The 26,182-nt window shown below is 34.1% G+C and overlaps 2 protein-coding genes across 4 annotated transcripts in view; one reads left to right on the plus strand and one right to left on the minus strand.

The window, feature by feature from the left end:
- The window catches only part of LOC149801590 (ceramide glucosyltransferase-like), a 132,274-nt gene extending 107,347 nt beyond the window's left edge, over positions 1 to 24,927 (plus strand). For all 3 annotated transcript variants that reach the window (XM_089955841.1, XM_089955842.1, XM_089955843.1), the window contains exons 9-11: positions 3,943 to 4,029; positions 7,355 to 7,547; positions 10,838 to 24,927. In XM_089955841.1, coding sequence (XP_089811967.1) covers positions 3,943 to 4,029; positions 7,355 to 7,547; positions 10,838 to 11,026 — 469 coding nt within the window. In that variant the 3' untranslated portion in view covers positions 11,027 to 24,927. The remainder of the gene's footprint in view (positions 1 to 3,942; positions 4,030 to 7,354; positions 7,548 to 10,837) is intronic.
- LOC149801591 (NBAS subunit of NRZ tethering complex-like) overlaps positions 4,138 to 26,182 on the minus strand; it is a 249,282-nt gene continuing 227,237 nt past the window's right edge. Inside the window, exon 59 of the mRNA XM_089955839.1 lies at positions 4,138 to 5,850. Within this exon, the coding sequence (XP_089811965.1) occupies positions 5,836 to 5,850 (15 nt within the window). The 3' untranslated portion in view covers positions 4,138 to 5,835. The remainder of the gene's footprint in view (positions 5,851 to 26,182) is intronic.

The following is a 26,182-nucleotide window of genomic DNA, read 5'->3' on the forward strand; positions in this document are numbered from 1 at the left end:
AGACTTACAAAAATGGTACTAACAGCTGCCTCACTTGGCGCTCAGCATATACCATATTAATATTACTCGTGCCCACATTGTTTCTGAAAACTTAAATGATTTAATTCGTGCAAGTCCAGTCAAATCAAAATCTGGCAATGGTCTATTTATCGCAGATCTGATCATTTTGTGTGTTGGATGACCAAATCTCTTTAAATACTCAGAACATTTTCCAATTCCGAGGAAACATGCAACCATATCAACTGATATAACAACTTTATAATCGTATTTGGGATTCCATAATCTGCGTTGGATGTTTTTAAGAAATTCCCAACTGTGCTGGTTTCCATGAATTTTTCTCTCTAGCAAAATGAGCTGCAACTGATGGAATAGTCAAACAATTACTGAGCAACTTTTTGTGATTGTTGGTGTATTTTGACGCAAGATCTTTCATTTTTGTATGAAGAAATTCTGTTCAATAAATCTCACCATTAGGTCTTACAAACCGATCATATTTATTTTCTTCGATAAGATACTTCCATGAGGTTTAATTAAATTGTCATAATTTTCTTTAGAACTGTGAAACAGCCACACAGATACAGGATTGCTTTTACCGATATTTCTGATAAAATCAAATATATCACCGTTATAGAACTTGACAGTTCAATTTTGTTGAAATATTGTCACCACCTATGTCCACACATGTGCATTATGATCAATAATATTTATCAGAGCTCCCTTTGATTTATATTTTGATTCATATGAATTCTCTCCAGTTATTGTTTTTTGCTGTTATTGGGAATTTTAATTTCTTGCCCAGTTTAGCAACATAATTTATTGTTGCTCCGTTATCTCGAATTGTTCTTTCCCACTCATTTATTTTTTTACATCGTAAATCCGTTAAACCATTTCCACGTATTGCATTCGTAGAATCTTCTGTAACTCATTCAGCAACACAATTTATCAGGGATGAAAATTAAATTGGCATTAGATCACCATAATTTATCACCCTGACCATGATTGGTTCACATTGAGCTTTGTGTATGATATCTTATTTTATTCATTGCATCTAATTGCATACCCTCAATCACTGTGATAATCATCAACGATTTTTATTGGTAACAGAAGAGTTTTTACACTACCAGTGACAAGACCTTTCCCGGATTTGTACCTGGTTGTTGTAATACTAGCTGTGGTTGGTGTAATTGTTCAAGATAGTTATCTATTCCCTGGATAAATGCAATATATCTTGGATCACTATTTTGTGCCTGATCAGTTCTGTAGTGTATGCGATATATCCATTTGTACCAAACTTCACTACCTACATTATCATCAGCATTCTAAGGTTTCAGAACTTTTTTTCGCTGATTCGTGGCAAACACAGATAATTCATCCGTGTTTTTAATTTCTTATACTAGTTTTGGTAAATTTATCATTCAATTCAATTCCATCTCTTGCTTGTTCTGGTTCTGGTTTTGATTCTGGTATACGATCCTTTATATCACCTATTTCAGCATGAGTTTGTTCAATACTTTTAAGTATTTCTTGCATTGGTTGAGCAGCAGCTATTTCACCTGGAAGTTCTCGTAGAATCTTATTTGTTTGTTTAGTTCTTTCTGTTAGTTTTCCATTTGCTTCGGCCGTTTGCTTCAACGTAAGAAGCAGATCTTTGGTAGCCTTTGTAACTCTTTCAATAGCTTTTGTAACAGGTTTAAATAATTGTTCTCTACTTTCTGCAAATTCCACCAAAGACTCCTGACACTCTTGTAATTTTTGCTTGACAGAGTCATGGACTGGAATATATTTTTTGATTGCCTCTAATCACTCCTCAGCTGATCTAACTGTGTGAGATTACATTATTGATATAATAATGATTTAATTACTCACACACTACAGCAGCAGGGAGGGTGCGACCTCAGTAACTTTCCAGGTAGTAAAAAAACACACATATTTTTTGAAAACTAATGCAACAGATAAAAGTAACAAAATAAGCTAACTCAGTTAAAGAAAATATTGGTTGTTAGAGGCTTTGGTTTAGCATTATTGACCTTGTATTATTTTTCACTTTTTTTCGTATGAAGCTTTATTTTCGTGAACAGACCCTTTAAAAATTGGTCTGTTTGCCCGTCCTGCTGCTGAAACCTGTTTTGGATGGGTTCTGTACTTCTGCACAGAGAGCTAAGGAAGGTAAAGGCCATTATCACACTCTGTTTTTAAATGAACTTAATTTGGACTAAGGTGATAAATGTGTTTCTGTAAAGGATGTTAAGCTTGGAACAAAAGAAAGTGAAATGGAAAAGGACCAGAAGGAAGTAAGCAAAGAAATTGGTCAGACCAAGAAAGACTTTTGTGATAGCTTATAGCTCAGATGAAAAGATTTCCAACAGAACATACAAACAATAGCCACAAGTTTTGCAGCTTTGGGATTAAAAAATATGTCATTTCTTTCTGACAAAGATGTTGCAGATCATGGCCAACTGAAATGGACACTCTTATTCAACATTTTGGAGAGGACAAGAGAATTGGCAATGTAACCAGTAAAGCACTCTTTGATGGTACTGCAACCATGGCTGAATACAGCCTTGCAAAAAATGTGATCTTACAACATAAATATCTTGTGGGAAAACTTGATAGAGTTATAGAAAAGTATGTTCCAATATTATGAAGACCAGTTCCTTAATTTGTTTAAATTGGCCAAAATTGCAGTGGTTCTCCCAATACAAGCAGCAGATTGTGTGAGGGGATTTAGTTCACAAAACTGAATTCATACTGTCTGAGGAATAGGTTTACATCAGAAACAGTGAATAAACTGATGACTATTCAGATTCAAGGGTCATATAGACAATTTCCTGTTTGACGAGGCTTTGACAAAGAAGTGGAGTGAGAAGAAGCAGAGAAGAATTTTTACCAGCTCAATAAAATAAATTATGTATGCAGATACCTTGTATACTTGTTGTGAAAGAAGTGCTATAAAATCAATAAATTCTTGTCTTAAATTACGTATGCATATTCTTTATAATACTGTTGTTACCCATCAGCTACCATTCAGCAATAGCAATGCCCCCCCCCCCACCTTTGAAAGTAGGTATGGGTGACCTCCCCCTCTTAAAAAATCCTGGCAGCATCTCTGGATTTACATTACTACTTAACTTATAACATTTTGTATGATTTCTTGTTTTTTCTCCACAAAATGATTGTTTTTTGTTGGGTCTTTAAAATTGTGGAATATAGCAACCACTAAATGCACAAAATTGATACCTCGCAAAAAAATGATGAGATTAGATCTTTAATCTACCATGATAAGCCCTGCATCCATAAGACTTGATTCTTTTGCATCAAGGTATAAAGTAATTGGTAATCACACTCTTCTTCAGTTTAACCTTATGATCACACTCATCACAAAAATCCAATTCGGATTATGCCTCTGGAACCACTTGAAAAATACCACTCACACCTTGCACATAATATCAGCATCCAGCATGACTGATGGCATCTTGAAACCTACAATATACCATGTTACTGACACATTTGCCAGGCTAGGTACAGTTTAGAAAGAAAAGCATTGTTGGCATTGTGTTTCAGTAAAAAAAATATTGTTTGAACTTCTTTTGGTATGTATGATAATGAATATACATGTGTAAGAAACTTTAAGTCTTTCAGTACCACATGTGGTGGTTTAAGTTGACCTTTAAAGTGGAGGAAATCTGAGAACCAGTAGAAATTTACACTAATTTTATGTTGTCTTTGCACATTGTTGACTTTGTTGGTAAATTCATTTGATGCTCTGATATACGTAATGAAAACAACCTTTGCAAAGTATAAAAATGTGAAATGCTGTCATTTATTCTTCAAATGATATATTTCTTAGAAACACAGTTGTAACTAGTTGTATTTTGTAAACTGCCAGTCTTGAGTTTGGCTTTCAGAAGTTAAATTAGTTCATTATATGTGATTTTTTTTCAGGGGCTATCGCCTTGTGGTATCAGCCTTCCCTGCTCAACAGAATGTGGTTGTGTCATCTGTATGTGGATATAAGGACAGAATGGTCAGGTTAGTACATAGCTATTATCCATTTTTTTGTTTACATTTTTTTGTTATAAAGCCATGGTTGAAATGCCTGGAGCAAAGAATGCCTCCAATATTGTCATAATATTGAAGCTCAGGCAGACATTTGACATCCATTAACAAGGTACACATACTCTGTAAAGTATATTTGAATGTGGTCATATAGATGCCTGTATTGATTTTTAAATAAAATATTAATTTTTGTTTTATACCAGTATAGATTTACCAAAGTCTCTTCATTCCAGATTGTTTAGTGATATGCACCTTAGCTGTTGTCACAAAACTTTCAGATGGAAATTGTCACTTTTGCCATAGACTTTTACAATGGTGGCCAGGCACTAAAGTGTGTAAAGAAATACAAAAATTAAGTCTAATAATTACCGGTACATGGTAGTACAAACTTTTTCCAGTGTGGACTTCTTTCATTGTGACACCATAGTATGTAGCATTCTGATTTACATAAGTCATTCTAAGTTTTAGAAAAGTTATGGAATTGCGTTAGTTTGGATTATCTGATTGCTCTTTATTTTGGATTATCCAGTTGCATTTTTATTTGCCAGTGCAAAAGTTTTACCAACCTACTTAACCTGATAATGGATTTGCTAAAGTAGGTTCCCCTAAAACCTCACATTCAGAATACATCCAGGGATCTGACAGCCATTCAAAATCATTATACTCATGGCACTCAGAAGAGAATGACCTATCCAATAGGATGAATTATGCCCAAAGCCAGCTGTAAAATACATTTTTTGTGTTAAATTTATGTTAGATAAATATTAGAGGTCGTAAATTTATGTAATGGGTACTCTTGAAATTGGTAAAAAGGTCTTGGACATGTTTTGGAAAAGTTGTGGAATTAAATTTTTTAAAGATCGCATGAACTTAATTGATCTTGCCAGAAAAAAATGTCCATTTACTTTGTTTAACTTTGTCCGTTGTATTTCCTGGGGTGGATATATACTCACTTTGCAAGAGAAACTTTTTTCAATCTCCACTGAATCATGGTCATTAGGAGAAAGATCAAGGTGTCTTGTTAAGACCCACAATTAGTGATAAATATACCTTGAACTGGCTTATATAGGCTTTGTGTGCTAAATTCCAGTAGCCAGCATGCATTGGTAGCCTTTGATTGTTTAATATGAATTCAACTTTTGTAATTTTATAATCCCCGATGATTCAACTTTCCTCACAAATTCTGTTTCTAAACTTATTTTCTGTAGGTGAAGATTTTCCAAGTTTGTTCACAAAAAAAAAGGTAAATTCTTGTCCCAGTTGCCATATAGTATGCTAGTCTTATGGTACCTCCATACCTTTATAATACATCATGGATCCATCCTTCAACATTTGCAGTTTTAAACTTTTCAAAATTGCCCAGCAGAAATGAATGCAGAAGTTTCCATGGTCAAGATTTTAAAAGTTTATAAAAATGATTCCTGTCCTCCAAACAGTGTGATCAATACCAATAAATAAAAAAGACTTTGAAGGACTTATCTTCTGAAATGGCAGGATTAGTTGCTCAAACTGTCATCAGTATATCTGCTTGTAGAAATAAAGTCAATTATTCTTCTATAATCTTCTTGACTAATTTTGACATTGCAGAATATCCTGCCTTGTTGAGTTGGTGCATAAGTAACATCTGACAGCATCATTCAATGCATCCTAGGCTGTTGAGTTTGTGCATACCATTTGACAACATCATTCAGTGCAAGTTGGCCTGTCAGATCTGTACATACCATTTGACAACATTATTCAGAGCAGCCTGTTGAATTTGCACGTACAGTTTGACATCATTCACAGCATCCTAGCCTGTAAAAATTAACATTATATAGAACAGCATAGCTTGTCGAGTTTGTATGAACACTTTGAAAACATTATCAAAACTATGGACATGTTTTTCATAAATGAAATATGCAAGTCTTTTATGAAAAATATTTGGTGCACGTGTTTGTAGTATATGCACATACCCACCACCTGAAAAAGATAAATAATCTTGAAAATATTTAAATAGTTCTTTAGTTCTGTTAACAATAATGGTTTTAAACTTGCATTTGGATTATACTTATGCTTGGTGTAAATTGTATCAGACAATATTTACATAAAATGAACGGTGATCCTATCCCAGTTTTGTTATACGTCTTCAGGCCTAGATCCATTTAGATATATGTAGACCTAGTAGAGTTTTCTCCCATGTATCATGCACCTTACATGTTGTATAACATTTCTACCTGCTTGAAGAAAAATGTCATTTATCATATGTAAATAAACACATTTCAAGCAACTTACAGTATACTTATAGCAGCTAAATATGTGCAACTGCATGCACCATCTCAGATGAAAATCTATCTACTGCAATAGATAACGATGCACTCATCGATATGTATATATTTTTATGATTGCAAGATGACAGAGAAGCTGTACCAGTAAAATATTTACATGAAAACAACCCATAGGTGATTATTTCATCCATATATTTTCACACACGCATGCATACACGCATATGCACACACCAGTAGTGAGTGAAATTCAGCGGAAGTCTATATTTTCATTCTCTTGGAATGACAGTAGTAAAACACTGGAGAGATCCAGATCAAGGGTACAATGCTAGTTGTATAAATTACACTCCTCTTTATGCAGATAAAGTGATTATATATATATATATATATATATATATATATATATATATATATATATATATATATATATATATATATATATATATATATATATATGGGGCCCTGGGTTGTTTAAAGTGCTCCCCAGATCACTGCCATCTCACCTGTCTGTGTGGGTTCGAGTTCTTCTGGGTTCTTCCTCCACCATTAATACTGGCCGCCATGTATAACCTATCGTGTGCTGGAAAATTGCGTTAAGCCCTACAACAACAACTATATATATATATGGATGGATGGGCTAGAAAAGAAGATGAATCGCCACAACTTTAATAGACAATATAGCAAGTATGTGTTCTAGGCTTTCCTTTCCCCTTTACAGTTTAAATGTGTGTGTAAATGTGCATTCATAGGAAGACACCTCAGCTACTCAGGTGAGTGGTATTGGTCCTCTTGATTTTGTGGTTTCAAACCATAAATTTAATAGCTCAATAAATAATGATTTTTCTGTAGAAACTAGAGGATAATCTCTGCAATAGTCTAATGTAAGTGCCAGTGAAAATATAATTTTTCACAAAACCACAAAAAATGAATTCCATTTAAAATAAGTGAATTCAGAGTATTGCGAGCAAGACATAGGAATTGTTTACTTCATGCCAGTTTGTGATTGCTTCTATACATTGTATGCATCTTCATTTTAGATGGCTAAGATTACGACTAAACATGATGCCTCTTGTGAGTGGAGTCGTAGAACCATTATCTGAATGCATAGCTCTTGGCTTGTATGGGGCTTGGTGTGCTCATTACTTTCTGAACATGAATTTCTACATCTTCTTCGGAGTTCATATAGTCACCTGGATGTTTTATGATTATTTTCAACTACGAGCAGTAAATGTAAGTATTCCAGCATGATAGTTCTTTACTTGGCGTTTATATATCGCTGGGAATCACAAAATATTTATTATGTAATTCCCCTAAAATTTGTGAGGATATCTTCAAAGGTATTCGCATTATAATGTTTACAAATTAAGATAAATAGTATCTTAATATTAGAACTTTGAGGGAATTCCCTGCTTTTAAGAATTTGAACTAATGACATATCTAGTAAAAGTTGCATGTTTTGTCCAACTTGATTAAAATTGGATTATCTGAGGGAATACTTTTTTCATGTTAATTGGTCGACACTTTTATGATTTTTGATTTGTCAAATTATAATTAGCAGATAAAATAAATATGTAATAAATTTTGCCAAAAAGTTTAAGCAACTTTGTCACTTTAGAGAGGAAAAAAGTCAAAACTTTATGAAAATTGTTCTAGTATAAACGCTAAATTATGATGATTATGTGTAATTGTTATATTTGAATGTTGATGTTTTTGTCTTGATGAATTGACTAAGCTTTTAGCTGCTCTTCATCAGAATTTTGTTTTATTTTTTAAATTGCCATTATTGTATGCATAATTAGAATTTGAGACATACAGCATAACTTAATGGACAGGACATTTTTGTGGTTAACAGTGACATGATCATTGTAGTCAGTTGTGACATTGTCATGGCTGATTACAACGACATTGTGATCAATAGTGACATCATATTTTAGTCGGCAGTGACATCATAATTGTTGCAGTCAACAGTGAGATCATTATTGTAACCAACAATGCAAGGTCTGTTCAAGGTCATCAGATAGCAAGATTTGCACTGATTTCTAAAATAGAATTTAAAAGTGCCTCAGAAATCAACATTATGTGTGATAATCCCACGTTAAAAAAAATTTCGGTCCATACCTTTTTTTTTTAATGAAATCCCTCCTGTAGTCAGTAAATTCCCCCACCCCACCCCACTTTTTTCAAATGAGGTAGGGCAGGGATTTCTCCCAGAATGTTCAGTTAAAGAATAGACCTTGCAGTGACATCAACATAGTTTCAGTCAGCAATGACATAAACATTGTTATAGTTAACACTAACATTAATATTTGCAGGCATCATGTATTCTTCCACAAAACCCTTTTTAAGAATTCAAAACTGATGGTACATCGTTTTTAAGATATATAAGAAATTGTGATCTTTAATCTATTTTGGAGAGACAAGTTCAGTAGCAGAAAAGAAGCAAATGTATTATACACATATTAATGACATTATGACATTTTTTTAAAAGTATTTTTGAAATGTCTTTTTTCAGAATACCCCAGCCAGATATGTCAGAGAACATTTCAATCCTTTATTGAGGAGCACCACTAACACTAAACAACAAAAAAACCAATAAAGACCCATTCCCCTTTGCCTTTCAGTATTTCCTGATTGAGTTATGATACGCAAAATAAAAGGCACACATTGTGGATGTTCGCAAACCAATTGGTTAAATCACTTTTGGTAATGATAAAACATAATAACTTCATCAGATATGCATTTATATGTGACCTTATCTCATACATGTCATTCACGCTTTATATAGTTGCTAAGATAAGTTCCGTTTGCATTGATAACAGCACAATTTGCATGATGTCAAAATTTAAAATATGGACCATACATAGCAGATGAAAATTCTAACCCTGGCAAGAAAAGATGAACTTTCTACCAAAAAAATGGCTGAAGGCGTTTTCCTGGGTTCACTTCCAGTAAACTCTATGCTATGTACAGCTCTTAGAGCCAAAAACATGGATTAAAGAAAAATATTTCTAACCATGAGATCAGTAAATTTCAGAAAATCACTGTGGTAATGCATGCCACTTAGCATGGACTATATGCATGCTGTGAAGGATGGCTACACTGCAGATTAAATAACACTGGAAACTACTTTTAACAATGATACAGAAAAAGACAAATGAATATATGAGCACCATTTTTAAGAACAATTACTATATTGGCAAGGAAAATTTACCAAAAGGCAAGTACATTCTTTAAATGAACTGATCCAGCTGAATGGAACTGTTTTTACATCAGAATTGTACCAAGATCACAATTTCATGACTAAATTACGGAGATATCGGATCTGTTTGAAGAAAGCATGATATCAGAATTAAACTAGAGTCCAGCTATGGAATCTGCCATATCAACTCACTTATAAGTTAATAATTATACACTCCACCTCCTACCTGCACATTAGGGCTGCGAAAGGAAATTTCTCTATGACCTTCCTATAAGTCCAGGTGTTGTTTTTTTAAGTCAAATCTGTCTGCAAGAGGTGACATGGTGATTGAGTTGGAGTTACTCATGGGGAAAATAAAGTCAAACTGGATAGATGGTTAGAATTAGATATAGGACCAATAAAGACAAAACCAGTGTAGATAATACATTGATAATATTGAGTTGAATATACACAAATAAACTGACAATTTACATTTGGTCCATCTTCACGTAATGAAATCCATAACGCTTAACATTTTTAATCCATTTATTTAATAAATTATGTGTTGAATTATGTCATATAAGGGTGTAAAATTGGTAATTCAGAATGATGCAATTCACAATATTATGAAATCTATTAATTCCAAAAGTATTATAATAAAGAAAGTAAACTCCACACTTTTGTGATTCACAGTATTCTGTAAATGTTGTGCCAAATATCTAGCTTAAAGTCCAAGAATTCAGCATTGTTGGACTTGCCAAATAAAGTTCTGAATTCCTCCACTGTTATCTGGTTGTCATAAACATCGTCTGACCTTGACTTCATTCAGATTCATTTGATCATCTAGAATGAAATCATTGAAGATTAAGTCATCTTCCGTCCAGTCCATTGTATTGAAATAAATTTCCTAAATGATCTGACTGCCATCTCATTTGGAATTTCCTCCAATGTATTACACACCTACTGAGATACTAACTATATCCCTGGACACTTCACATGTTTTGCCTTTGTAAATTTTATGGGCCCATCTTGAGTCTACTTGTGCCACTGTTTACGCATATTTATCTTGAACTAAGCAGAAACATTTTTTTCTCTGCATATCGTATCTTGGTACTCGGTTACCTCTCTGTGACAAAAGTGTCCTTTTTGGGTTTGTTAAAAACCCTGGTGCCAGATTAGATTGTCTATGAGTACAAGTTGAGTACAAGATTTTGCTTTGTATCAAGTAAGTGATTTATGCATAGTCTGTTAGAATGAATTTCATAAACTCTTGCTTGTAAATTTGATAACTTCCAGGCATTTAGTGCACTTTTGACAATAATTCATATTTTTTTCATTGCAGAATGGTCCAGTGATGTTCTCCAAAATTGAATTTCTCTTGGCTTGGATTGTACGGGAATTATTAGTAATTTGGATATTCATTGAAGCTATATTAAGTCCAAGAACAGTCAAGTGGGGCAGGCATACATACAGAGTTACATTAGGTGGTCACACAGAAGTTCTCAAAAACAAGTCCAAACTGAATTTATAGTAGAAATTAAAGTATAGCTTTTATTTATATTTTTAATACACAAAGAGGTGCATCCTCAATACCAGGTTCAACCAAATGAAATGGATTTCATGACATGCATTCCAAAGAAAGGTTTTCGGCTGTGATGATTGAACAGGACTTATCTTGGAAGATCTTCAGTTCTGTAGGAGAGAAAAAGTCATTTTACATGGTCACTGATAAAGTGTGAGCCATTCTTGAAATATTCTTGTACTGGCAGTGATATGTGTAAAGTATCATCAACATAGGGGAGAGGCAATCTCTGTTATTAAAGTGATATTCTTGTAAAATACAGATGCATGCCAGTATTCCTGCATTATAATTTACATTGATCAGTTAATCTAGAATTACAGTTTTGAAACACATTTTAATGACTGCTACTGGGAACAACAAAATCCATCCCCTTTTTATATCATACTTGTGCAAAGTAACACCTTTGTATCATAGTCATACAAAGTAACTTATTTTTATATCAAGCTTGTGCAAAATAACACCTTTTTTATATCACGCTCGTACAGAGTATCAAAAGCTTCACTCTGCAGAATCCTGTAATGACATTTGATAGTAGTAGTCTTTTAAAATTTGCATTGTGGCTTTAAAGTGAGAAAACCAAGAAGTGACAAGTCCTGTATGTTCTGGTTCAAGTTCTTGATTGTAATTAAAGTTACAAAATATCATATTTTTAGACTTTGAACATGAGTTTCGTGATCAGACAGTTTTAAGATGTGGAAGAAGGCCACCTTGTTTTCGTGGCTGAGCAGTTTTAAAATGTGGAATCAGGCTGCCCCGTTTTCTTGAACAGTTATAAGACTGGGAGCAGGCTGCTCAGTTTTCTTTGTTCTTGAGCAAGAAGCTCCAATCTCATTTCAGATTGATATTTAGCAGCCCTTTAAAGGGACTTGAGGCAAGGAAATTGTTAAAGTCTTATGATTCTGACTGTATTATTCATTAATTTATGGACAGTCAAGATTGTGAAATTTGAGTTTGAATTTCATCATTAGACACTGTTGAGAATACAGGGTCTGTGTCTGTTATATTTAACTATTTCTGTTTGGCTGACCATGCATTGCAGGTATGGTTATGCCAGTAAAACAAATAGCTCTACAACTTTAACATTTGCTAAACAATTATACTCATTTTCTGCTTGCATATTCTTAAGATATTTACAGTTGATATTGCATGCAAAGAAGACTGGATGTATACATGAGTGAAACAGAAGGACACAAAATAATTCACAAAATTATTTTCCAGGCAGTCATAGTTGAACCATAGATGTAAATGTATCAATAGTTCAAGGAATATGAAGCACTAAATTAACAGTTTTTAAATTGCACACAAGAAATTACCAATTCACAAAAGCAGCCTCATTTAACTAAAGTTACTGTAATAGATGAAACTATTTGAATGCTTTAATACTTTAAATAGCCAAACACTAATGGAAAATGTAGCTGTTAATATATTCCATGCAGGGCTGGCGCTCTAGGCAAGGTTAGATTCTGGCGCTGCCCCCCCAACAATATATTTCGGTGTTTCGGTCAGATTGAATCTACCCGATTATTTGTCCCTGTATGAAATAAACCAGGATAAAAAACAACCCACAATAAAACTGAAATTTATTTATTTTTCAAAACTATTGTTGATTTGGAGAAATGCGCGCCCTGAAATCAGTGCCCTAGGCGGCTGCCTAGTTTGCCTATATGGTAGCGCCGGCCCTGATTCCATGTGTGTGTGTGTGTGTGTGTGTGTGTGTGTGTTCATACAGTTTAGATGTACAATAATCAAGACTCTAACTCAGTTTGAATTAAGTTTTTTATGCAAATGAAACTGTAGAAAGTATGTATGTAATAGAACAGTGACAATGGACTGTATCAAAATTGTTGATTTACCAGCTTGTATCAAGCTCAGTGAATTTTACTCGTATTCCTCAGATAATGAGAATGACTTGATCATCATCATATGCATGATTCATTTTATATCAGAAAAGTATTTTTCTTTTTATCTTTATTAGCAAATTTGAAACACAGGTACCACTGTTTCATCAGCAATATCAGACCATTTTCTTACATTGTATTACAGTTGACATCTGGGACTATAGCAGTCCTTTGCCAGCCAGCACATAATGCATCAGCATAGACCATTGTTGTTACATTGTTACAGGCAATACATCTGGACTATATCACATTACAGGACATAACATCTGGGACTAGAGCACAGACCTTGGTCTTGCCAGCCAGCACATAATGCGTTAGCTTAGACCCACTCGTACTGTGTATTAGAGTACTCTACATCTGGGACTATATCACAGATTTTGGTTTGCTAGCCAGCACATAATGCATTAGCTTAGACCTTGTTTTCATAGAGTACTACAGGACTTTACATCTAGGACTATGCTGTTTGCATTTGTGCTTCTCTCTGTCATCATTTTCATCTCTTTTCAGTATTGTGGAAACATAGTGGTATTTGTTCAGATAATTTGAGCTTCTTGACCCATGACCCTATAGCCCTTTAAATTTAAACTTTAAAAGGATTTGATTTGGACCAACTTTTGTCAGTCTTTCTGAAGATCTAACAATTTCAAACTAGTGTTTTCTCATTCTGAAGCCTTTATTTTAACCAAAACAAACACATCTAAGTCAATTTGGTTTCATACACATTTGGATTTTGTTTGGTCATTACATCAAAAAAATTGTTAAAATTTACTGATAAATGCTGAAATTTTGGTTGAACCTTTAAAAGTTTGCCTTCATAATTTTACTTAAATCTTGATTGTACTCCAACCAGTATTGGAATGCAACTGTCTTGTAGAATTTTGACCTGTCTTTCATTAATGCATACATTTTTATGTTTGTTTTTTCTTCACATTTTAATATTTTCACCTACAGTTTGCATATCACTTTAGAATCGTCTTTTCATCTCCATGAATTCTGTTGTTTCACTTTTTTGTGGGGTACCCATTGTTTGCGTGTTTTTTGTGGTTGATCTGAACCAAGAATTTTAAATTCACAATGAAAAATTGGCATTGTGTTATGCAGAAAACCACACCCCTATTTTAATACTGATATATTCCAAGTAATCAAGAAGGCACAGCCTTTTTATAATTTAAATTCATATATGTAATAAATTGATTTTTTTAATGTTTGTTTTATTTAACAATTATCGCACACACACCCCAACCCAAGTATAAAGCATTTTATTTCTGTTACAGTGCACATGTATGCAGTATTTGGTAGCTGCATCTCCATTCAGTGTCTTTATAAGTGTTGGATCAGTAATGATAGAGAAAAGTATAAAGTATTAGTAATATTTGAAATTAAGAAAATGTTCATGATGAAAGGATATAGGAAAATATATTTACATAAAACCTTCATTCAAATGAAACTGTCACTGAATATACTTGCATAAAAAAAACCTTGGAGAATACTTGTAAAAAAACTTGTTTATTTTCTGTAATTCTTTATGATTAAAATTTACACAACAGTTGTAATAATCTGTTTGAATGAATAATGTACCTAAAACAACGGTAAATCCAAGTATTTAATCTCTAATTACAGGTAGGAACCTTACCTGTTAAAATTTAATTTCACATTAAACCACATTGTACTTCATCAATACAGTTTTAATTAAAAATAACAGCAAAACTGTAGAATCTTCATATTTTTGCTTGAATCAGAAGTACACCTCTCCCTTGATAACTGCAGGGTCCAAAAACATAGACTGCACTATAAGTGAGGGCGCGAGTTATTGAGGAACCTCCTTAACAATATGAAATAACGCAGTCCTTGCTGGGCATTGAGAGAACTGCTGGGGTGGGGTGGGGGGGGGAGTGAACCAGTCTTTTCAATGGCTGAATATATGCTTTAAAATCATGATGGAAATAATTGTCAATAAAGTGCATTTTCTAACAGAGTTATTCGTTTTGATGTTTAAATGACATTTTTTTTCAAGATGCCCAACCGCTGAGAGATCGTTAACATTATTCCAACTGGTTTCAACAATCTTCCATGTGTACGTAAAAACATTGTGTATGGCATCACTGCTTTATATTGCTGAGTATTCGGTTCCCTGATCTGTATGTTCCTTGCCTTTGTGGACTGCTTCACAAGGACCATAATAAGCAGGGAACCAGACTGGTTATTGAATTAAATTCACAATCAGATGAGATCCCTTTTATTAAAAAAAAAAAAAACGGAACACATAGTTCATGAAACAGCCATCAACATTGAAAGTCAATTTGTTTTTATTGTCTGTTAGTAAAATATTGATGCCATGATTTCATTGCAAGTAATAGTAAAATTTCTCAACCATGAGGAAATCTCAAAGTGCCAGTTCAGGAATTACAAGTTAACTAAAACTCTGAAAGTAGCTTTTCATTAATAAAACATATCTTTGAACCAGAATTTTATTTCATCAAGTATTCATTTTACTTGGTTGTCTTTGTATCTTTCATCACGTGTGTGTCTGATTATACTAATTTAAGGTAGTTTAATTATATTAAGCTGACCTAAAATTTTGTAATGGTGTTTGATTGATCACTTGAAATGAGTTGACCTGACACTTGATCAGGGTCGCTAGCTCTTACACAGGTTGGATTTGCAGCCTATTAACTTTTCATTTATTCCACCCCCTTTATTTGATTCAAAATATATAATTAACATGCTAATACAAGGAGGTCAGCTTTTAATTCATTGCAACAATACAGCAAATACTTGCACAAATCAGGTATCAAAACACTGTTAGGACTTAATTAGGTTCTCACAGAACGCCTGCGGACAGAGCTGTTATGGTAGATTGGCATATTTCATGTTTGAATACAACAGGGTACATTGTATTCATGATCATTACTCTTAAACCGAGCTAAAAGATAAAACTAATACGTCAGTTTAACATGATGAAAAAAAGTTCTTGGTGTTTATTTATAAAATTGCTTCTTCAAGTAGGCATTAGTGACATTTTCATTCATTGAAATTTCATTGTATACTGTTATTTACTGTGTACCAGGAATTTTGTTTGGAAAGAAATTTTAACAAAATACATGACTCTTTATTAAAGTTGATAATTTCATAATGTTGATTCATATTTCCAGGTGGCCCACTCTGGTGGCCTAAGTGGTTAGAGTGTCTGCCTCTGATGCTGGAGGTCACAGGTTTGAACCTAGACCAAGTCATACCAAAGACTTTAAAAAATTGTACATACAGCTGCCTCACTTGGTGCTCAACATTAAGAGGTTAGTGCTAGTTCTGGTTGGCCTGGTATCAGGATAATGTGACTGGGTGGGACATGATGCCCCAGTGGTAGACATCACTATAAACTACCACACTGCAGACATCATGGTGATATGACTGAAAATTTTTTGAAGCTACGTTAAAAATCCAAATCACACACATTCATATTTTCCGGTCATATCAACTGTTATCAATGATAAAACAAGTGATATATCAAGGTTTCGGTTACCAATTTTTATCACAATTTTCTTCATTTTCAACAAATAGGGGTCAATTTTTGTGAGACTTTGTAGTTTAAAAAATGACCCTGCCTTATGAGCAGGTTCGCAAGTTATCGGGGTGAGATTTATCGAAGGAGTGGTGTACTTATTAAATACTGTGTATATATACAGTGCAGCTCAAGATTTTTTGAATCCCCACACCTTGTGGTGTGGGTTTAATTACCTCTGCTTTCACTCTTTAACTTCAAATTTTCACAAATTTCATGAATTCAGAATTTACTTTTTTTTAGAACATTGTGAGTCTAAATAGACACATTATAATGGAGAACAAATTTCTAGGTTAAAATAATGTTTTGGTCATTGCTTTTCTCCTGTTAGTTCCTGAATTGACTAGGCAAGGATTTTATATATATATATATATATATATATATATATATATATATATATATATATATATATATATATATATATATTGTTTTTTTTTTTTAAAGTGAACAAATCTTGAGGTAATCCAAAATTAGCTTAATGTGTGCAACTTGTGTTCTTTATTTGTTGTAGTTTGTTGAATTTGGGGTCCATATTACTCTGTATAGTCGGAGATACTTTATCAGTTACTGGCTTTTGCTTACCAGGTTTATCTTCCCAGTTGATTTTGTCTATTTTGTATGGAAATTGTCCAAATGCAGTGGACTTGTATCTGTCTGGCCATTGTCCACCTGTTAGTACAAGTTTGTTATCACTGATCATCATAAATTACTTGGATGGTGGCTTTGAAATTTCACAAACACATTCATCACATGTTCTAGTTCATTTTAAATGAAAGTAGTGCTGCTTGGATGTCCAATATATCTGGAAAAGCTTGTTATTGCTACTCTTCTGAATAGATGGTCATATCGACATGAGGCTTTCACTGAATGATTTCTTACAAGGTTGAGTAGGTCCTTTAATATATTTGGTGTGGATAATAGAAACAGTATGAACAGATTTTTCTCAGACCCAGTTAGTAGACAATATTTCTTATGAATACCTTGAATGATGTTTAACTTATTTTGTAAAACATTTATAGAAAAATATTAATATCTTGACATGCAGACAATTTCAATGATTTTCTATCCAAGAGAACTTGTTCAAAGTCAAAGGCCATCACAGAGTATTCAGGACTGCACTCACAAGTATCCTGTGAACATGTAAACTCAGATATGTATGAAATTATTCATGACGTCATTTACACAAGTTACAACCCCAGAGTGCTATCCTTCTAACTTCAGCATTGCTTTACCTTGGATTGTGTGATTTTCAAATCAGATTTGGAAGGCACATATATAGAGAAGAGAGCAATGACCTTAATTTTCAGCCTTCCACTTATTATTATTTAGACGAGTTATAGTCCATGGTTGCATGTTGTTGTTTTTTTAAAATGTTAACAGTGTATAGGACACAAATGTAGCTACTATAGTCATCTGAAGTTGGAAAAAACTATTAGTAATTAAATTTTGTAAACTTGATAAAAGGAAGAGCACTGCTGCCCCAGTGTTTGTTTTTGCAAGCACTACATAGCATAATGAATGAAAAATTGGTATGTTCTTAATGGCACAGGAGCACTTAAGAGACTATTTTGTGCAGGGGCAACAGAAGTAAAGTGCCTTGCCTTAAGACATACCTTGGCAGCTTTCTAGACTGGTCCGAGTTCTAGTTAGTTTTTTATTATTAATTATATTAATATTAAGATTATATTTTCTCAGGACAAGAAACATGAAGGTACAATTGCAGATATAGAGTATAGACTGGTTTTATTTATTCTCATCCAAGCCAAATGGTATCTGTTCAGTTGTATGCTTATGGATATAATTTTGTTTTGTAGAACAGTTTTAAAGTGAAAAAGTATATGTAGCTGCTGCTTATTTCAGGTTTAATTTTTTGTGCATATTGTATTTTTCAAAGAGAGATTTTGTAATATAATTAGAATTATATTAGTTTATAGTTGTGATATTGTGAAAAGAAAATGGCAGCTAAGTATTGTGGACTAAGGGCCCAGTTGTATTCTTTATCATAACATGGGCTGGTATGAGACCTGGCTTTGTGATGTCAGCTGGTTTCAAATAGAGAATTTTAACAACTTGATTGAACTTAGGTTTTAATATCAGTAATACATTATCTACTGTTATTACATTGCTATCCCTTTCACAGGTGCTAGTTCTAAGCCTAAGGTAAAAATTCCCAACTCCAATTATTATTGTGTGCTTATGCTAGTTAAGCTGCTGTGGCCATAAATTTATTTCCCATTGATACTGGTGTTAGGTTAAATTTTGTTCAAGGTTTTGTGTGTGTATTTGTTCTTGCAATTTTCTTTCAGCGATGCCACAAGAAATTGGCATATATTGTCATGAAAAGGCTGATATCCACCCCATTGGCATCCATGAAGCATGGTTGCCTGAAGGGATGTCCTTTGCTTTGTGGGTCGACGAAGTGTGGGACATAGAGATCAATAGTTTTTTCTTACTTTAGATATCCATAGTGCGGGAGCAGGAAGAATAAACTGAGAATGGGCCTTTGCCACTTGACAGCTCAAAGATGTTAACTCACCATTTCCAGAAAGGACCCAATATCAGTAATTTTTGGTACACGAACATTGCCAGATTATTACTTGGATAGGATCACTAGTACTTCGTTGTTGTAGGAGGCTGCAAATATCCAGAGTCCCAACTTTTTAGTGTAAAGGAAGTACCCTGTTTGAGAACAGTGACTCATTTTATTATTATCCCCAATCTGGAGAGGGTGTAATTAATTCCTTGCAGAATTCACTTAACATGTGGTTGAATCTCCTCATAAACTTGGCAGGGCTTGTGTCCTTACTAACAGGATTACTTCAGTACTCACTCTCACAATGGCAGTGTTCATCACTGTCTGCTGGCCTCTGCCTCTCTCTTCTGAGGACCCTTCACATGGCAGCAGATCTAGTTCCCCTTCAGTTCTTTGCCAGTAGTAAACTGGAGACCTTGCAGAGATTCTGTTGGGATCCAAATTTCATCACCACCTCAGCTGGAGGATAAATCGGTACAGATGTTTGGCAGGACTTGTGATATGCCCCATAATTGGGGCAGTCCTTCAGGGTGCGTGGTGTGATCAGGACTCTTCCCTGCCAACAACAATCCAGAAGTGCATGCTGTTTTATAGCACTATGATGGTGTGCCGATCTCGTATGACACGGTTTTGTTATGGTCATCATGGACATATCAGTCCTGGCATACCTCATATGCCAAGGAAGCACTTGTGCTTTTTCTCTTTGCTTGGTAGTCGGAAACCTCCTTTGATGGACAGCTTTGGATAAAATCACAGTCTGACCATTCCACTTAAAAAGATATGTATTCTAATGGGTAGCTTGTCAAGGTAAGGAAGTTCTCAGAGTATGATCTCTGTACTATTCACTAGCAGTCTTTTTCATCTGTTGGAGAAGCCAGTAGTAAACTTTTTTCCATTCAGGCTGAATGACAGACTACCATTTTGTGACTTATCAACGTGATATTAGAATGTATAGGTGTACAGATACTCCACCATCATGCCTGGCTTGTATCACTCTGTCTGCCAAGATAAAAATTTTAACAGGGATGCAGACTGCATTGTTCAGGCTAGGAGGCAGTCATCATGTGAAATTTGTGATGCCAATGGAAGAGTTTTCTATAACTGGTGCAGTCAACATTACATTGATCCATTGTGCTCATCTTTGACCACTATATTGGATTTTCTTATTTCTCCTTGAAGAAAAAATTGCTCGGTTTCCACCATTAAGGATTGCAGAGCTGCTACATCTAATGCTCGTATGTTTTCTTTGGACTCTTCCACTGGGTCAGACAAAACCATCACACTTTTTAAAATTTTTTAAAAACTTTTCCAGTTTCTTGCACATTAATGCCAAGTAGAATCTTCCTTGTGTTCTTTGCTCATTATTTGAACCTCCCTTGATTCTTTTGAGAAACTTCCTTTAAAGACAGTTTTCATCCTTTTGTTGACATCATCTAGGAGGAGGAGAGCAGTTCATGCATTATTGGTAGAGGAGGGCTGCTTTCATCTCCATGGTAATGACTCTGTCTCTCTTCTTTGCCAAAACCCCAAGATTCAGCTAATTTTGTTAGTGCCTGAGCCAAATCAAATCCCTAGTCTCCATTGGATGCATGTTATGAATGATCAAGATAGGCTTCTTTATCTTTTCATGGACTTGTGTTTCTATTTTGTCTCAGTCAGAAGGGAAAAGAAATGGTCAGAAATATATTTTTCAAACTCTGAGCTACCTCTGATATTTCAGTAGCCATTATTTCTAAGTGGATTAGTTTGACTATCAAGAGAGCTGATCAGTCTCACTGAGAGATCTTTCATTTATGGAAATCAATTAGCTATGATATATTGCTGCATTTTGGGGCTTTTATTCTTCAGAAGACATATAAGCTGCCTTTTGGATGGTGCATCAAAGCATTCTCATTTACACATTCAGCTCTTCTGTGTGTCCAAGAAGTTGTCAGCAAATCATCTTCCTACTGAAGATGGTAAATTATATTGTTGTGGGGTTAATGCCATTTTTCAGCACACAATATGCTATACATGGCAGCCAGAATAACTGGTGAAGGAAAACCTGGGTAAGATCTCCTACTCTTGGGAAGCTACTTGCATGCTTTCTTAAATACCCTCATTGGTCGAGCCAAGACTTGAACCTACACAGATAGAGGTGAGATTGCAGTGATTGGTAAAGGCAATTACTTTAGACCATTTGCCACCTGCAGCCCCATTAAATTATATCTGACAGTCTTTTATGGGGTCCTTCAATCTCCCTCCACCTAGTCAAGTTGGCAATGTTATGACAGGTAATAAATTACTGATATTGAAATGTTTTTATTTGGGTGGGGTGGGGGTAGACTAATTTTAATTATGTAATACTTACTTGCTGTTATTACCCAATTCCTTCTGCCCTCCATGCTTTGATGTCCTTTGATCTAGGTCCAAGTTACAGAAGGAGAATATTCCAAATGAATACATGTATATGTTACTAGGACATCAGACTGGGACCTGGTTGTTTTTGTTTTATGAATCCAGTTAATAATTGGAAGAGGGAATTTTCACCTTGGACTGGTTACTGTCATCGGAAAGAGATAGCATTGAGATAATAGCAGATAAATATTACATAATTACATATTTCCCACCAAAACTACATTTTTCTTTGTTTTGATTCATTTGTAAGTCCTCACCAGCTGACTTGATGGTCATTGGATATGTAAACTAATGCATCCTGGATCTACAGTTCCCAATGATCAGTAAAGTGGCTAGGTTCTTGTAGAACTTGGATAACCTCATCTACAGATATTTAAAATTATACAAGAACAGTAATCATACACTTTTTACTTGGGTAAAAGTTGATGGAAAACTCTGAAAAGACTTGACATTTTTAGGATCAAAATTTGAGTAATGGTCTGTGTATGATCCCCTATTTGAAATACTATAAAGACTATTGTAATGCCAAAATTTCCTTTATTGTACTTAATTACTGTTATTGCATAAAATGGCATGTGGCATGATGAATCTTACCCTTTCACAAAATGGACATGCATAGTTTTGGCTAGGCTTATGACATTTTGGCCTTGCATTTGGGCCATTACCAGCATTTGGAATTACATTAGAACACTGTATATGGTCACACAGATCTCAATCAGGTAGAAGCTTATAATAAATGTGTACTATCAAAGCCTATGTCAATTTATGCTGTTTCTCATACTGTATGTTTTCTTAGTTATATATGTGACTTTTGGTTCTTTTTTAGATAAGAATATTACATTTTTTTTATTTTCCTGAAAAGGATAAAAAGTTGGACAAACTTTTATGGAAATCAGACAATGAAGTACACAGGTTTTGATAGTGTGAATGGTACTGGCTTAATATGGAGTTACTTGTACTGCATGAACAATCATTCAACATTAATTGCAGATTTAATGCTGCTTTATGCAATATATATATATGCATGCTGATATCAATGAAGATTATACTGATAATCTACTGCAGGGATTGATGCCGTCCAGAATATTATTTATTAGTGATTAGAAAGTTTTTACCCAGTTTACCTGATGTACAGTACATGAACTAACTGATACAAGTCAAACCACAAACAGCACAGACCCAGGTCTGCTGTTGCAAAATGCACTGGCAGATCCAGGTCTGTGCAGTTTGTTGGGATTAAATCAGTAGAACAAACAACGTAGACCTTGATCTGCTGGCCCATTGTATTATTAGATCAGGTTCTATGTTGTTTGCATTTGGACAATTAGTATATACATTAGATTTTCCAATTTCATGTGCCTTTCGTGAAATATTTACTATTTAATAGTATTTAAATGTATAATAATCTTGTGTTAATTGTAATCCAGTAGGCAAATAGTATTATTTAAATCATCATCAATTCCATCGAGTTTTTGTGTTTCTTTTTGGAATATTTTAGTTATTAAAAAATATTTCTAGGTAATTAGCTAATACAAAGATTCAAATGTGCAGATGCTCTGTAATGACCATCGCAAGGAAGAAAAATATCTAAGACCTCTTACTGTTACAGAATGGAACAAACACTGTCACTTGTTTTTTCTCAAACAAGCAGAGAAGAATAAAAAAACATTGTTTTGTTTTTTTCATCAGTTCATGCAGCAAAATTTTGTGGGAGAAAGTTCATGAACTGAAATATTTAAAACTGCACTTTAATGTCATGTATCAGTTTACTGTATAAAGTGTATATACATCATTTGAAATAAAAAAAGGTTATATTTTGATGTACTGGCTATAAAGCTATTTCGAGTTTTATTTCTGTAATCTTTGTTTACATAGAGATGATACTACATGTAGGTTAATGTAGTTTATTGTATTGTGATTGTTATGTATCGCATCTCATTATGTATTGTATTTCTTATCTCATGTATTAAGCATCATTCTCATGGATTATATTATATCTTACATCTCATGCATTATATATCATATCTCATCATACCAGTGTTTACCATTTTTACGTATATCAGTACCATTAACACAATTTCAAAGTATATTTTCACCTCTTGGTACTCATATTTGATACAAATAGTATTGCATTTAACATCTTGTGCTTGAATGAAGTGAATTGGAATCATAATCTTTATCATCATTTCTAGCATGCTTGTACTTTCAGAATGGTGACAAAAGCCAACGACAGTGACATGGTCATTTTTGTCATCAAGATTTTTTGTTATTAAAGTTTGTGTTGAAGTTTTTGCAGTTGGGTACATCATAGCACATTGTACTGATGAGACTGCGTTCTGTGGAACACTTGCTGTTCTTTTTTTCCTCCAGGATCATTCATATATGACATCTTTGATGTCCATGTATATTTTGTTTCTGGATCTGTTTATTCTCATGCTTTCATTGTTTGGGTAATATCTAGTTTTCCCCAAAACATTCTGAATCACTTTTTGAATGTATTAATTAATCTATTTTTGTATTGTATGGTTGTGAAAGAGAAAAAAATATTTAATTTTTAATATTATTTTTAAAAGTCCTGAATGTGTGAGTTTAGAGTTGGCCAATATTTACAGTTTGCCAAGTTCTTAATAAGTTCAGCTGCAAATTACATAGATCTTAATTTGCTCTTGTATTATAATATGCTGCAGATCAGAGTCCATGTCCTTCTGATTATTCCTAACAAACTGCATATACACTGATCTGCTGGCATATTAGATGCTGGCAGATTTGGGTCTATGCAGATTGCATATGGACAACTTAAAAATGAGTCAAAAATGTTGGCCTTTACAAAGCACCCATTATGGAAAGGACAGTTCTTATCGTCAAGTTTTTAGTTTTTTATTTCTAGTTTCACTGTTCTGTAATAATGTCATTACCATAATAACTATCTTGTATTAATATTCAGCTCAAATGCTAGCTGGAAAACTGCAGTCTAATAGCTTCAAGGGTGAAAATGCTATCAACAGATAATTATTTTCATTGATTGTATTTTTTGGTGTTTCAAATTTTAATATCTGAATTTTTGTTGGTTTCTGATAGAAAGTTGAAAAATTTCACTTTTTAAAAAAGCCATCATATGTCAAAGCTGTTTTTATTTGAGCTGGATGTTTAAATATACACATTTATACTTTGCCATGGTTGGTAGGTTTGGCCTAGTATCATTCCAGTGTCGAACTACCCACTGTAAGGTGGTTCATCATTCCAGTGTCAACCATATTCAATGTAGGGTGGTTCAGCATCATTCCAGTATGAAACTGTACCCTATGTAGGGTGGTTCAGCATCATTCCAGTATCAAAGCATATCCTCTTGTAAGGTAGTTTATTATCTTGTCAGTGTCAGATCACACATATTAGTTTTTATTGAAAATGTATAGTTGTATCTTGTGGGTTACATAATCCAACAAATAAATCCAGACTTTGCAAACTCGTTTATCTTCTTTGTTTCAGCTGGTATATGAACCTTCAGATTTTGGCAAATAGTCTGCCTGTCCGTTAACCAATGAGATTGGTGTGAACAGTATATTTCTTCAGACATATAATCGATAAAGATGAAATAGGCAGATGGCAAATTTACCAAAACCTATCCCAGTGTTCAGTAAGGCTAATGCTAGTCAAACAGTCTTGTGGTACTAGTAATGGGCACTAGGTGATCAAAGTTAGGAGTTGATAGGTAGCTTGTTGCAAGCGATGTATTCAAGAGTTTGCCATACAATTACAGTTAAACAGTGTCTTGGAGAATCTAGATATGTAATTCAACTAAAGCTGGCAGTGACTGTTGCATCAAAATGGACCCTGCTTAGCTAGTTTGCTCATCAGCGCTATAAACAAAGGAACTTTGTAAAAACAACAGGGGCTAAATGATGTCGAGACATGATCCATAAAAGGCACATCTAGTTCTAATAGAATAATCAAATACCTGAGCTGTGTTGATTACCAACATTTCAAGTTTACATAATCCTCCAAAATGGGGTTGAAGAGTCCTAACTGATAAAAGGCACATGCATTTCAACAAGATCATTTTCAAAAACCATCAGAGTATGTTCCATGATTCTTGAGTTATGGTGATTACATGCAGCATCCTGAGGGGAAAAAAAGATCGGTAGCCATACCTCTTAGGACTGTTCCATATAAACATACATGGTACCCAGGGAAGGCAGTTTTTAAAAAATATGTCAGGGTACTTTGATTTCATCCCAGGTATGTTTTAATGGAACAGTCCTAACAAACAATAGTGTAAATAGCTGTTGCTCAGTGTGAATGTAAAGTTGCCATGTGCTACTATGCAATGTATATTTCTATCCTTGAGGCCCATTCAGATGTTTAATTTGCAAAGAAAAACTGTACTAGGGGTCCCTTCAATAAAATATCAGAAATGATGGCAATCCATACTAAGAAAAGACAAGAGAAAGGCTCTGAAATTGCTTAGTGTAAAGCTGAATGATAGCCTATTTACTTGCAGGGTATCTTATTACTTCTGCATATTTACTTGGTACCTTATTACTTCTGCATATTCTTGTACAACTTATTGAGATGCTATTCATCATAAATGGCATGTGATTGTCCTGTCTAAAACAAGAGTACTTTGAATGGTACTTTATACACCCCGTGTTTTGTAGTAATTTGTGCAGGCTATAGCAGGGGCATGGTTGACTATGAAGATTACTTACAAATAGGTCTCA

Source organism: Sinohyriopsis cumingii, chromosome 4, assembly GCF_028554795.1.
Source record: "Sinohyriopsis cumingii isolate HCF-2022 chromosome 4, ASM2855479v2, whole genome shotgun sequence".
In the NCBI taxonomy this organism is placed as follows: domain Eukaryota; kingdom Metazoa; phylum Mollusca; class Bivalvia; order Unionida; family Unionidae; genus Sinohyriopsis; species Sinohyriopsis cumingii.